Consider the following 16045-nt stretch of genomic DNA (forward strand, 5'->3'; position numbering starts at 1 on the left):
GTGGGGCGGGACAAACTAAAAAAAAATTCAAGAGATGGCGCTACTTCAGTGGAAAATTAGGATGTCTTCTACTACAGTTTCTGAAATAAATATACACCCTTTGTGTATGAAACAAACACTCTCTAAATGTTTTGTGTTCCTTCTTACAAGCAAAGTACTCTGTTACTAGCATAGAAATGGTCATGGTGACTGCTCTCATCCCATCTAGCTCAGTCTCTGTGTATCACTGTCTCTCTCTTGCACGTGCCAACACGCAAGCACACACACATGCACACGCACACACACATACATACATACACACACACACACACACACACACACACACACACACACACACACACACACACACACACACACACACACAAATCATTCTCCATTCTCAGTCTGCCAAATGCCACACAAAACAAAAAACACCACTTAAACACATATACCATTTTTTACTAATGCAAAGAAGAAAAAGACAATAAGGAAATAACATACAGTACATGTTGAGAGGTGATATTCGTAGTCTTACAGACATTATTTTCTAGTTCAACAAGTCAATACTGGTAAACGCTGCTGGTTTTCTCCCCAGTAAAAAAAACAATACCTCAAGGCAGATACCATGGGTCTCACACTCAAACACTACTGTGACAATCAAACCAAAATATGGCACTTTCCATTCACATCTGCTGACCCAGAGTTCTTCATAAGTCATTCTCACACCTTTTGCAAAAGTTGAATTTCTCCATGTACATCTTTTGTAAGATAAAATAGCAGTATTGTCCCTCTGTGACTTAATTGGTTAATTCCCAGGCTGCTTATGGGGAAGCAGTTCAGACAGATCCATTTAAACACTAGGGGTCACTGTGTGTCCACTAGGGGTCACTGTGTGTCCACTGATTCCAATGCCAAAGGCCATTTTGTCCATGAGTGTCACAGGAGTAAGGTAAACAGCACATATCTATCTCGCACACATACACTCACATTCACACTCACACTCAAGCACAAAAAATACCTCAGCTCTAGAGTAGGCTTAGTTAATTTGGTTTGGATCTGCGGCTACATGACCACAAACGCTAAATCACCATAGAACTAATATAGGTACTCATAACACATTAATAAAACATGTGACACTTACATAATGTGACCACCAGGTGGCACTGTTCACCACCTCCCGTAAAAGCATAGTGAACCAAATAGTCTTATTCATATCTCATCTGGTCTGGTGGATGGCAAGTTGAAATTATCATTAAAAATACCATTTGTGCTGCATCAAAATGTAAAAAACTGAGTAAAGACATACACTCAGGCTAGTGTCAAGGCTGTGAGAGCACAAAGTTCTAAGATGGTGAAGTGAGTACACGATGGAAGCAGTGTGTTGGAAAAACACTCCACTCTCATTTCAGTCTCCTCGACTACGTCTTCCCTCTTTTCCTCCATATAAACTCCAACCTCACTCGTTTGCCAGTTCTCTTCATTCATTCACTCACTCCAGGACATAACAACTCTAGCTCCCTTGTTCATTAGTACTCCTGTCCAGTCCTCGCCTCCACTTGTTCACCTGTGACGACAGTGGCCAAATCTCAAAACTCTTTTCTGGATTCCTCGCATCCTCTTTCCTCGCCTCCTTTCAAAATGCATTGGGAAAGAAGGTCAAAGGAGAGGAACCTCTGGTATTTTTAAGGATACCTTTTGATACATTTTAAGGAGACAGTAAGGAGAGAGGTTGCGAGGAATCAAGGAAAGAGTTTTGAGATTCAGCGCATCTGTCCTGAGAAGACCTGCCTCCCCTACACTCCACTTGTCCACTCATGGCCTCCATCACTACTTCACTGATTCCCACCCCTTGTCCCCTTCCACTTGTTCATTCGGTGCTCTTGCTCTCTCCCAGTAGCCAGTAAGTGGTCATCTTTCCTTTCCCCTTCATCTCCACTTCTCCCCTCAGCTCTAGCTGGAAACAGTTGAACTCCTGCAGGACGTCACGTGTGGCTGCAGACACGTGGATCTTCAGCGCTGCAAGGAAGAGAGGTAAAGTAGGGAAAGGGTGGGAAAAAATAGGTTTTCAGAATGAAATCTAGACATATTCAGTTCAGATTTCTTAGGGATAGTCATCAAGGGCAAAAGGTATAGCACAGGTTTTTAAAATGGAATCTGTTCAAGAATTTCCTTCAGATGTAGTACGTAAAATCAAGTGTGGTAGAGCAGGATTTCAGAATAGAATCCAGCATTTAAGAGCAAATCTTGTTTGTTCCTATGTGCATACAGTGCTGACAGAAAGTCTACACCCCCTTTCAAAATGTTCACCTTTTGTTGCCTGCAATTAAAATATATTAAATCTGACTGATCTTCACAGCCTACTAGACACTTTCAAAGTGAAAGACACCCTGTTTCTGTGGCTCTCCTAAAATGAGCTCAAATGCAAAAATGTCAAGACCAAGTTACTCAATAAGTGCAGGGATAATAGTTAATGTGATTTCGGAATTAATATCTTTGTCTTTGTAGGGTCCCTGATTTGAATAAGAATAATTTACACACTGTGTTGATTAGGCTGTCACTACCAACTCAACACATTTCTCCATTTGCTGTTGATCCTGATAAATTCCCCAGTCCATGCCAGTGATTAGCAGACTAATAACATGATGCAGCTACCACTATTCTTCACAGGACATGGTGTGGAATTGCACAATGCTTTGTAGTCAAAAGAGGTGCACCCCCCCCCCCCCCCCCATATGTGTATGTGCAGGTTCACAATTAGATTTGAGGCTGTCTCCACTTAGCATGGTCTCAAATGTCACCAGTAATGACATGTATTAGCCTATATTTCAGGGTTTTAAGAATACAGTTCCCTGTGTGAGTAATGGGACAATGTAACATTTTTTCTTCTGTTGGCTTGAAATCAAACAAATGCTGCTCTCTATAAGTATTGGAAAGAGGAAGCATTTTGTCTTCTTTTAGCTCTATACTCCAACAGTTTGGATTTGAAATCAAACAATTACTATGGCATAAAAGTAGACATTCTCAGCTTTAATTCAATGTTTTTTTCTTTCAGATTGGTTTCACCATTTAGAAAGTAATTTTTTAAAAACATACTCCCCCTCTTTCAGGGCTCCTTTTTGGGGAAAAAATCATATAATGTCCAAATAGACCACTCATGTTTAGTATTTGGCCTTTATGTGCAATAACTGCCTGAAGTCTGCCACCCATTGACCCCACCAAATGCACCCCCACCAAATTCCTCCCTCTGCAACTGGATTCTGGACTTCCTAACCAACAGGCTGCAGTCTGTTAGGCTACATAACCACACCTCCTCAACCCTTACCCTAAACACCGGTGTTCCACAAGGCTGTGTGCTGAGCCCCCTCCTTTACTCTCTCTTCACCTACGACTGCACACCTGTACATGGCTCAAACATAAGTTCGCAGACGACACAACGGTGATTGGTCTCATCAGCAACAACGATGAGTTGGCCTACAGGGAGGAGGTCCAGCACCTAACAGTGTGGTGTAACGACAACAACCTGGCTCTCAACACCAGGAAGACCAAAGAGCTCATTGTGGACTTCAGGAAGTCAAAAGCTGGCACACACACCCCCATCCTCATCAACGGGACTGAGGTGGAGCGAGTCACCAGCTTCAAGTTTCTGGGTGTCCACATCTCTGAGGATCTCTCCTGGACCCTCAACACCTCTACCATGATCAAGAAGGCTCACCAGCGTCTCTTCTTCCTGAGGAGACTAAAGAAGGTCCATCTGTCTCCTCAGATCCTGGTGAACTTCTACCGCTGCACCATCGAGAGCATCATCACCAACTGTGTCACAGTATGGTATGGCAACTGCTCTGCCTCTGACCGGAAAGCACTGCAGAGGGTGGTGAAAACTGCCCAACGCATCACTGGTTCCTCACTCCCCTCCATTGAGGCTGTCCAGGGCAAACGATGCTTGCGTAAGGCACGCAGCATCGTCAAGGACATTTTTCACCCCAACCACAGACTCCCCACTCCCCACTCCCCTCCGGGAGGCACTACAGGTTTCTCCGCACCCGAACCAGCAGGTTCAGAGGAAGCTTCTTCCCTGTGGCTGTCACCCTACTGAACTCTGCACCTAGGTGACAACCTACCAACCCCTACACCCCCCCCCCGGACAATTGCACTACTCTTACCCTATAGTATTACTATAAACTGTACATACTGCATCCTCACTTGTACACACTGCTCTTATACTACATACTACTGCTCTTCTGTACACATCTGTCTATACTGTTCATAATGCACATATCCTTATTTTTTTAATGCTACTGTTAATACACTGCACATCTGTACATACTGTACATATCTGTTTATACTGTTTATACTGCATTCCATATTTATTCTGTTTATTTACTTTGCTTTAATGTTACTGTTAATACATATATACTGCTTATACTGCACTGCCTATACAGCTCATATGCTGCTTATACTGTTCATACTGCATTCTATTTATTCTGCTTATAATGTTACTGCTAATACATATACTGCTACACTGCACTACCTATACTGCACTACCTGTATATATTGTTCACACTGCACTTTTCTGCTTTTTTGCACTTCTGGTTAGACGCTAACTGCATTTCGTTGTCTCTGTACTTGTACTCTGCACAATGACAATAAAGTTGAATCTAATCTAATCTAATGTTGTGGATATTGGGCAGTTCCTACCTTTCTTTTTAATGGTGTTCCAAACTGTTGATTTTTGTAGGCTTAAGGGTTTGGCCACGTTTCTGATAGATTTTTTCAGATATTTCAGCCTCATAATGGCTTCCCTGATTTTCACTGACATCTCTTTGGTTCTCATGTTCACAGACACCAATAGCAGACTCCAAAGGCAAATGCAAAGCCTAGAATCAATACTAACATTGAAAGCTCTCTTATGACTGCACAAATGATGTGACAGAACAGGTCTAACGAACCAGAAACACCTGTTGAGCCAAGTGTCCCATCACTTTTGGGCACCCTGAAATAGAATAAATAATGTATAAAAAGTGTAATTTCTGAATGGTGAAACCAATATGTACACAAATACCATCGAATAAAAGCTGAGAATCTATATGTTAACCTCATAGTAATTGTTTGATTTCCAATCCAAACTTTTTTTGTTCGATTGTAGAGCCAAAAAAAGAAAAAATGCTTCACTGTCTCATTACTTATGCAGGGCACTGTATTTCGTATATGTTTGGTGAACTATTTCAGCATGTTTGCTTCCTTCTCTCCTCGGATGTAGTAGCCTACCTGCGGATGTGTAAGGGGGCATGAAACGCATGGACGTGCAAGATAGAGGAGGGAGTGTCATAGCAAGTTGTTGAAAAAACGTATCCATTCAGTCCATATGTATTTGAGCTGGGAAAAAAATCCCCAACATGGGATATGCATATTACCTATTTAAATGTACCCTGGTTACGGCCCTACTATCAGATCATCTTCCTTAAGCCCACTTCTCATTTGCTGACTCTGGGTGGCGAATGTTGACAAAGTTATTCCTTCTTGACCGGTTTTCTAAATAATCTGCGTTCCCAGTAAGAGCAAGGAGGCTCTCATACACTGTGGATACTTCTGTTTGCAAGGTTCCTTGGCTTTGGATATTGGAGGGATTTGGATATTGGAGTTTCAGACCATCCACAGCCGTCTGCATGAATTGGAAACTAGTTTTAAATTCCTGGTTGTAGTTGTGAATACATATGGTTCATGGCTTCTCACTGGCTTACCTTCACCATTTGACTCCAAACGAGAGGAGGTGTTCACTGTATCCCCAAACAGGCAGTACCGTGGCATCTTTAACCCCACTACACCTGCACACACTGGGCCTAAGGACACACACACACATACACACACACACACACACACACACACACACACACACACACACACACACACACACACACACACACACACACACACAGTCTGTATGTAATAACATGAGTGTATTATTGTATACAATAATTTTAAAGTGTGTGTAATATATACCATTTAGCAGATGCTTTAATCCGACATATAGTACAGTGAGTGCCTACATTTTTTAGATGAGTGTGTTAAAGTGTGGAGCTCACCAGTGTAGAGTGCACATAGTTACAAATCCAGAATGTATTATAAGAATAAACAGGTATAAGATTTGAGTGTGACAGTTGGGTATCGACCCTCACCACTGTGGATGCCGATGCGTAGTTTGAGCTGCTGGTTGGGCCGGTGGCGGATCTTGAAGGTGCGTACGGCATCCAGCAGTGCCAACGCCATGCGGGCGATCTCACGGCCGTGCAGCTTCCCATTCCTCACTGGCAACCCCGACACCACCATGTAGGCATCGCCGATGGTCTCTACCTGGGGACGGAGAGACAGCAGTGAGACCACACCTCCCAATGGAGAGACAGTTGTGAGACCATAACTCCCAATGGAGAGACAGTAGTGAGACCATAACTCCCAATGGAGAGACAGTTGTGAGACCATAACTCCTAAAGAAGAGATAGCAGTGATACCAAACATCCAATGCAAAGAAAGGAGTGAGACGTTCACCCAATGGAGAGACAGCAGTGAGACCAGACAGACCAATGGAGAGACAGTAGTGACACCAGACAGACCAATGGAGAAAGAGCGGTGAGACCAGACAGACTAATGGAGAGACAGCAGTGAGACCAAATATCCAATAGAGAGACAGCAGTGTCACCATACGTCCCAATGGAGAGACAGCAGTGAGACCAATAGAGAAACAGCAGTGAGACCAGACATCCTATGGAGAGACAGCAGTGAGACCAAATATCCAATTGAGAGACAGCAGTGAGACCAGACAGACCAATGGAGAGATAGCAGTGAGACCAAACATCCAATGGAGAGACAGCAGTGAGACCAATAGAGAGACAGCAACGAGACCATACATTCAATAGAGAGACAGCAGTGAGACCAGACAGACCAATGGAGAGACAGCAGTGAGACATCTGTCCAATGGAGAGAGAGCACTGAGACATACGTCCAATGGAGAGAGAGCAGTGAGACCACACATCCAATGGAGAGACAGCAGTGAGACCACACATTCAATGGAGCATCTTACCAACTTTTGCTCTCTATCTGATGGAGTAAGTGCATGCCAGCGCCACAGAAATGTAAAGCGGAGAAACCATCTCACATTTGCCACTCTGCTCCACGACTGGCCACACAAGGGCGGCGAATGTGAAATAGTTTAGTCTTTTGGCTTTACATTTCTGTGGCACTGGCATGCAATTAGTCGACTACCGATCTTCCGGCGTAGATTGAAAACCCATCTCTTCAGGCTACATCTTAACAGTCCCTCCTAAAGACCTCTTCACCCCCACTACCGCCCCTGTACTAACCCTAACCCCAAACCTTGAGACCTCTTCACCCCCACTTCCCCCCTGTACAAGTTCTCTCCTGTTAATAATAATAAAAATAAATAAATAAATAAATTTGCTTCTGGCATTACGACTGCCAATGACCCCTGGTGTGAGCATTGATTACTTTGTCTTATGATGACTGTTGGATAGATGATTCACTTACTTAAACAAATGTATTTGTTGTAAGTCGCTTTGGATAAAGGCGTCTGCTAAATGCCATAAATGTAAATGTAAATGACTGGACATGGAGTGATAGTGGAAGCAGCTAATGGTATGAAGTGGCTTCCACCTGTTCACTTCTCCATTCATCTGGACTGACATGAATGAATGGAAATGGGAAAGCAGATTACCAGTAGACATCCAACATATGGGTTTTTCTATATCGTGTATCTTCACATCAGTGCAGATGAAGGACAGGAAGCACTGTAGCCCAATAGTCTAACATTTCTCACGACTGCTAAAGGGGAATGATATATTGTCTTTCTAAAAGTCGTCATGAGGGCAAGAAGACCTGGGACTGTAATGAAAAATCATCTTAGAGTGGGAGTGCAGATCTTTATCTTTCTATTATTATAATGCAGAAGTTTACATGGGCCTTTATATTATCATAATGCATACATTCACATGGGCCTTTCTATTATTATAATGCATAAGTTTACATGGGCAGGAGGGACCTGATCCTAGATCAGCACTACTCTAAGACACTTTGTGAATACGGTCCCAGGAAAAGAAACTAATTCAGAGAATGGAAGAATGTGAGTTATGCTGTGTACATTCAGAAACAGACTGCTGTAGATTTGGTGCTACCTTGTAAACATCAAAGTTGTCTATGATGGCATCAAAGCAGGTGTAGAGGTCGTTGAGCAGGGTCACCACCTGAGGGGGCCAGAGCATAAGACCGCCACAGAACAACAGAGTGTCAAAATACAAAGTTTCTCTTTATGATTTATTGAGTGTGGTAACATCTATCCATTATTACATTTTGAATAATGAACTGTGGCTTTAATCGTTCATACTCAAATGTCATGCTGTGGACCATGCTATGGAAGCAATGGTACGTAACAGTCAATATAGGTAATGTTGTATGTTGTCCACCTTAATGACTTTGATTTAGATTAAGACTGTGGTCTTACTAATGGGTATTTTGGGTGCCAAGAACGTGTGTGAGGCCACTATGTAAAAAAAAAAAAAAAAAAAAATCCTTACTTTAATTATGAATTAATTATTATTACATGATATTAATTATTTTTCTCAACAATCATTTCAGATAAACCACATATATATCAAACATCATTCCCCCAAATGATATTTCTGAGTGCAAAATGTCAGGAAAAGGTAGTACTCACAGAACAAACATTTTGGTTCCATTTCGTCACACTTGTCAATGTAATCTCACACAATCTCTTGTGTTGAATGTGGTCTCACCTTCGTTGTGATCTCACCTGCATAGGTGTGCTCTCTGCTGAGATGGCGGTGAAGCCCACGATGTCACTGAAGTAGATGGTGACTGAGTCAAAGGCCTCCGCCTGCACCGTCTCCCCTCTCTTCAGCTGCTCTGCCACCGAACTACAGGGGAAACGTGTGGGAAACACATTCACTGTGGTAGTATATTGTTCCCTTGATAAATCTTGATGAACGGGTGTGTGTGTGTGTGTGTGTGTGTGTGTGTGTGTGTGGTTTACAGCAATATAGACTCACTGTGGTAGTATCTGATATAGCAGGGCCTCAGCCTTGCGTTTCTCTTCATGGTAGGCCTGTGTCCTCTCCTCTACTAGCTCCTCCAGGTTATTAGCATACTGCTCCATACGGGACAGCAGGTTGTCCAGGATGTTGGTGCTGCACTCCCTACAGCAGTAACATCACACACACACACACACACACACACACACACACACACACACACACACACACACACACACACACACACACACACACACACACACACACACACAAACACGGTCACAATACACTGTAAAAGGTTTTGTAGATAAAGTGGAGAGTAATTCCTTGTATCAGAGTGAAAAGAGCTATATACACACACACACACACACACACACACACACACACACACACACACACACACACACACACACACACACACACACACACACACACACACACACACACACGTTCACGCAATCACCCCTGTAAGCCACACCTGTTTTGTTTGCGGAGCAGCAGTTTGATCTGGTTGAACTCGGGCCTCTCTGTGGGCTCCTCTGCCCAGCAGCGCTGCATCAGCTGTCCCAGTTCCTCGCTGTGGCTCTGGGGGTCCACCGTGGGCCGCAGGCACGGCCACTCGCCCAGGCCCACCCTGTCTACTATCTCTGACAGGAGGGAAGGCGGGAGGGAGAAACAGAGAGGGGGGTAGGAAAAGAGAAAATGAGAATGAGGGGGCGAGGATGAGAGAGGAAGGGGGAGAGAGAGAGAGGTGTTTTAAGACTCACACTCCAATTAAATGAGATGAAATAGAGCATAAAATATATGCATAAATGTATTTGCATTCGCATGAACGAAAGGAAAGGGAAACCCGACACAGGAGACGAATAAAGAGACACTTTTTATTGAACCGTGATCAGATAGTGATCGATCATCTTGACCGGATGAAAAACATTTGTAATACAGTAGTTTAGACGAGTCCAGATAGAAAAAGGAAGAGGAACCAGAAGGGTTGAAAAACTAAAAGCTGAGCTAGCACCACATCTGAGTATCTCTGAATCATAACATATCTATTTAACACACATCCATTCAGCCGACAGTTCTTTACAAACACATTACTGCAGTATTTGCTTGGCACTATTGATGTCTCTACCCATCCATCTCCACTAGCGTGCCTTTGAGCTCCAACGAAAAGACATGGGAGAACGTGCATCGTACATATTTCACTTGACACTTTGCACCGTTCCTCTCCAAAACAACTTTTAAGACTCAGTTCCTGCACTCTTTCCTATCTATGTGCACATCCGAGACAGATATAAGGGGCACTCTATAAGATTGGGGAGAGAAGGTATTTGATCTTTTCAACATGGAGTATATTTTCCTCCACTGTAATTTTCTTTTAAGAGATTCCATTCCAATTTCCTCTCCATGGTATTCATTTTTATCAGTGATTTTACAACTGATGATCTTAATATATTACAATCATATATAATGAATAGGTCTCTCCACCTGTCCTCTGTATCTTTTATCCTTTCTCTGGTTCTAGTCCTCTATACAATGGAAATACTGTTCCTTAATTCTCTCTCACTCAAGGAGTTCACATTTACTATATTAACTCCATATAACTGTTGGCTCCTTGCAAACAGATGTACACACACACAGACACACACACACACACACACACACACACACACACACACACAGACACACACTTCATGTACTGTACAGCCCACAGGCCCTGCAGCCTTAATTAACTTAAGACCATTTAGTGGTTTCAGTGACAGATATGGTGGGCTCTGGCTCTAATTCAATTCATTTGCTCTCTGTCACGTTACAGCCTTAGTCTTTCAATCTGGGGACTTCAACAGTGTATTTGCTGCTAAGCAAAGCCATGACTAACAATAGATCACTTGAACAATCAACAACAATCATGTTCTACAATCTTATGCAATTTAGAGCAGGTTCATGCAATCTGCGATGGGGAGACTCAATCATGGAGCAGTGGGAGTGGATGACGAGTGTGCTAGACTAGAGCAAGGTTCTCCTTAGTCTGTTCCACAACTGCTGTATAATGTTTTTTCGTAGCAAGAAATAAATGGATTTACTCCAGTTAGCAGATGAGCAGAATGACTGCTATAATCGCTGGTACAAAACTGCAAGTGAACACTGGGGAAATGGTATTGAGGGTATATCTAATGCAGGAATAAAGAGTATGTGTTTCATGTTCAAGATATGATATTGGAGTTGTGCGTGTGTGTGTGTGTGTGTGTGTGTGTGCGCGTATGCATGTGTTTGTGTGTGTGTGTGTGTGTGTGTGTGTGTGTGTGTGTATGTGTGTGTGTGTATGTGTGTGTGTGTGTGTTTGTGCGCACATGCACGTGTATTTGTCTCTACAAGAGTATGTACTTCGTATCGTACAAAGCTGAAAACTTGCCGTCCATAGCATCAGAGAAGGTTCAGGCCTCAGGTCAAGTAGGAGAGAAGTCACAGAGTGTTTGTTTTTCTAGCAAAAATAGAAAATGCCTTTGTTTCTTCATGTTCATCATGAAAATAACTGTATCTTAATTGAGTATCAATTTAATGCTCCACTGAAAAACATGCATTTTACCCTTGAAATATGACCAAATTTAGTCAAATTCCCAGATTTTCTACTACAATGTTACATATCAAGACTAATTAACATTCATTAACCATTACATACAAACTAGACATCACAACAACAGTTCTGAAAGTTCAGAAAGAGGGTTACAGTCTTGTTGGTGATTCAGATTAATGCAATGTCTTGATTTTGTGGCGTCTGGCATATTGGTCATCATGAACAACCAAAAATGGTTGTTAGTTCTGAAATTCTGCCCACTAGGCTGGGTAAATATTTTGTTTTCATTTGATTTATTAATTAATAAATTATTGATTTATTGATTTATTATTATTATTAGTTTCATTTCAATTAATTTTTTAGCAGAGCTAAGGTGATACAGGGACACCAACACACAAATAATGGTTTATGTTTACATGATAGATTATTATTGAGAACCAATAGTTGAAGAGCTTTGTTGAATCACTTGCACTGTTTCAATCAATGTTTTCTTTCTGAAGAGTGTAAACAGCCTTGTGGGGTGTAATGTTTCATTGTGTTTGTGTGTGTGTGTTTGTGTGTGTTTGTGATCATGCTGGTTATAACAGGTATTTGTGTGTATATCTCTGTGATGCACACAGTGTATGTGTGTTTGAAATTATATGTGTGTATATACACATTGTGTGTATATGTGTGTGTGTGTGTGTGTGTGTGTGTGTGTGTGTGTGTGTGTATGCACTTGTGTCATTTATATACGTATACTGCAAACTGAGGTCCTGACAAACACAAGAGGAATGTGGTTTTCAGAGTGTCAATAAGGAGATGAACTGGTAAGTCAGGTCTGTTGTTCAGCCTCCCACTCTGTCAGACAGACAGATGTTAATGCTCTCTTGTGTATTAAATGGACCCATGATGCATGGCATTACAAATATGTGTGTGTGTTAAGTGTATACAAACTCAGTACAAACTCAGTAAAACAAACAAGTCCTCTGATAAGGTAATTGCCTCGTTAAGATGTCTAATTTGTTCCACTGTTCTCAATTGTATATAATAAATACAATACAAAGTACGCTATAATCCAATCCATTTCAATCTAATTTGTTTTCACTTCAGTGGAGGTAAAAGAGAGAGCACTAATTGTGTTGACTCAAAACAATGCAATTAATATCTCTACTGGTCTCTTTAATTAACTTAATTAATTAATTAATTGCTTTGAAGATAAATGGGTATGCCTTTATTTCACAGACCGGTATTAAAGGAACATATCACTGATTGTCACTATGACTCAACAGCAAGTTATTAATGGTCTTTGTTGTCTAAATAAGCTCCTTGTAGTTTTCAAAACCATGTGATTACCCCCAAATACCTCACAGGGTAAAATCCTCAAACTAGTGACATATATGTTGGCTGTTTTCACATGCCCACACGTTCGTAATGTGATCTGGAGAACGATTTTAAGATAAAACATCAGTGAAGTTATGGTTATTACTTTATAATTGCATATTAAATACACTCGCTGTTTCTTTTTTTAGGATGAGTTGGCAAGGATAGATTTGCTTTGAAAGGGGAAGATATCAATTAAGTTCTATCAGAAAGCATTGCTTGCGTAATGTCTTATCTCTTGAAAAAGTTTGACTCTTACTGTACTTTCAGCTATTTATTGTACTTGGTAAGATACATGTTATATACATTTTATTTATGTACAGTATATATCTACAGTATCATTTCTTATTATTGCTTTTAATGGGCTTAAGTATATTGGTTAATTCATTATTAATTATATATTTAGTTCCAACCTTCAGAACCCATCTTGCAAATGAGGGTTTGACTAGGCTCCTGTAACACTGTAATACTGAGCTCTATGGAAATGAGGCATTGAGGCTACTGCAGTCTCGTGTACCCATATCTCCAAATTGCGTTGTTCTCATGCCTGTTTTGGAGGTCAGGAGAATTTTTGATTTGCCGATCTGCTAGGCTTGATGTGTAGTGAGGCGTCACTCATTTCAAAACAGATTTCCATACCTTTGTAACTACTTTCTGCAAAGGATTTCTCAACAAGGTTAAGGCTACAGTAATATTGAGTGTAGTTATAATAGATGCGCTGGTGCACACAGCAGTGGACATTCGTTTAGTTTTACTCACAAATGTATTATTTTTTCGAGCCAGTGTGAGGTTGCATTTGGTCCAATGTGGCCCGCGACCTAAACGAGTTTGACGCCCCTGTTTCACTGACAAAAGCATTACTATGTGTTATTTAATCAAGTAGTAACAAATGGTGAACAAATGGCTGAATCTATCAAGGTAAGTACTGGAAAGTACCCCCTGTTAATACACAGTTACCCCAGGGCTATAAAATAAGGGTTACCAATAAATGCAGGATCTTTAGTGTGTATTGGCTGTTCTCTTCTCTTTAGGGCTCAGTGAAAACACAGGGTCTTTTCATTTAATTGATGAATTTCACTGCAGCTCTATAACCTTAGAGGCTTAGCTAAACTGTACTTACATTGGCATTTTGATGAGCCACCAGCTTTGGTGCTTGGTGAAAATGACACATTCTTGGGTATGCTATGGAAAATACATTGATAGAACTGTTTTCAGGTTATCCACTTTCATATGACTGATACAACTTGTGTAAATACTGTGATTACATTTTCTCTTGCCACACCTCTAAAGTTCTATAGCCATTGTTCTGAGAAACACTGTATAATTATCATATGGATAGCTGTGGTTTCGGAGGGAGTAGTGGGGGAGAGCAAGAACAAAGGAACAGAACCATCTTGCCGACAGGAAGGTGGATAAGTGTGCAATGTTGAACGCTGATTGATCAGTAAGAAAGCGCAGATTAATCAGTAAGAAAGTCTCCCCATTGTTCTTGTCTCCCACCCCCTCTCACGTAAGCACAAGCCCATCAGCTGATAGACTTTGTGGCTCATATCATTATGTTTCATCTGTATAAAAGACAACTTTGATAATCGCCTCTTCAGACTTGCGCTAAACAGATCCCCGGATTTATGCTAGGCTGCTGTTAGGCTCCTGTCTCTTGTTTGCAAGCAATAAATACCGGACTCACATATTGTGGCTACTCGGGACTTTATTTCTTGAATCTCACCTCCGAAGAGCTGAAGTACAGAGTGGTAAAACCTAGACATCCACCACAATTATCTCGCATGTAAAGGACTGCTGACAATGCAAATGTGCAGTTAATGAAAATGAAAGCACTGATGTTGATGATCTTCCAGTCTAAATTGTTTTTCTCCATGTCCTCCAATCAGAGGAAAGGGGTGGTAGGGATTAAAAAATGAAATAAACAAAGGATCAGACATTATGCAAGCAATGCTTTCTGATATAACTTAATTGCTATCTTCTAATTCTCTCCTTGAGCAGATCATCTGCAGGCCTGATTGGACCACCCGATGAACGGTTCTGTCATTTAAGGTAAAGCACCTAGACCAGGGTTTCAGAGACACGGCCCGCAGGCTGGTGGACATCTCTGCTGGCCATATATACCTTTGCAGCTAATGAAAATGCACTGAATGAGGCTTTGTGCGCAAGTGACATATTAAAAATATTACAGGAGAGCAGCAACAAAATGTTCATTCTGAGCCGGTTGTATTTCAATTAGTGTTTGTTTGTACCCTCTTTCTCTCTTCAATGGAGTCAGACCCTTCTATGGCTTAACCTCTTAAGCTATAGGCCCTATTTGACTAATTTCCTCCAAAAAACATACCCAAACTAAATTGCTTATAACATTAGAAATATGATGATCAGATGCAAAAGCAGATTTGATAGGTAACACCTTGAAGTTTGTGTGGATACTACACATGACAAGGAGACAAAGAACAAATAAAATATGTATTTTTTCATTTTCAAAGTCGTCTTCCACAGAACACTGACAAGTCTACTATAGGTCACAAGAGCTGAAAACACTTCACAGTGCCTGAGCAACACGTCAATAATGTGTGCAGAAGAATTGTGTTGCTACTGCTAACAGAACAGAAGTTATTGAGCTTTTTGTGAGTGGTTCCCTTGAAACCTCTCCAGGTGTCCCGAAATCTCTTCAAAGTGTCCAAATGCCTTACTTTCTTTTAGAACCATAAAAATGTATCGATCCAAATGTAGAAAATGATGGACAACACATACATCAATTCTAGCCTATCTGTTTCATTGTGTGGCTTCAACACAGAGAACATCGTATCCAGTGCTCTTTCGATGTAGTAACCCTGTTGCGCATTTAGAATGCTACCACACTCAATCTTTGTCTGATCACAGCAAACTATGCTAGATATGTTTATAACAACCTAATCAATAGCTCCATACCATACATATGATGGCTGATCAAACACAGAGACCTGTACGGTGACTGTTATGACATGTTTGTTGCTTGATAAAAAACAACGCAAAATCAACATCTCAACACTTTGGGCTGTAGATTCACTTCACTTTCATAGAACCAATAGAC

The 16045-nt window shown here is 41.3% G+C and overlaps 1 protein-coding gene across 1 annotated transcript in view; it reads right to left on the reverse strand.

The window, feature by feature from the left end:
- Positions 1–422: 422 nt before the first annotated feature.
- LOC310810889 (atrial natriuretic peptide receptor 1-like) overlaps positions 423–16045 on the reverse strand; it is a 76822-nt gene continuing 61199 nt past the window's right edge. The window contains exons 16-22 of the mRNA XM_083678782.1: positions 9511–9679; positions 9051–9197; positions 8795–8918; positions 8160–8228; positions 6153–6327; positions 5718–5816; positions 423–1995 (exon numbers count right to left, since the gene is read on the reverse strand). Coding sequence (XP_083534908.1) covers positions 1847–1995; positions 5718–5816; positions 6153–6327; positions 8160–8228; positions 8795–8918; positions 9051–9197; positions 9511–9679 — 932 coding nt within the window. The 3' untranslated portion in view covers positions 423–1846. The remainder of the gene's footprint in view (positions 1996–5717; positions 5817–6152; positions 6328–8159; positions 8229–8794; positions 8919–9050; positions 9198–9510; positions 9680–16045) is intronic.

This window comes from Argentina silus (genome assembly GCF_951799395.1).
Source record: "Argentina silus genome assembly, chromosome: 10".
Lineage (NCBI taxonomy): Eukaryota > Metazoa > Chordata > Actinopteri > Argentiniformes > Argentinidae > Argentina > Argentina silus.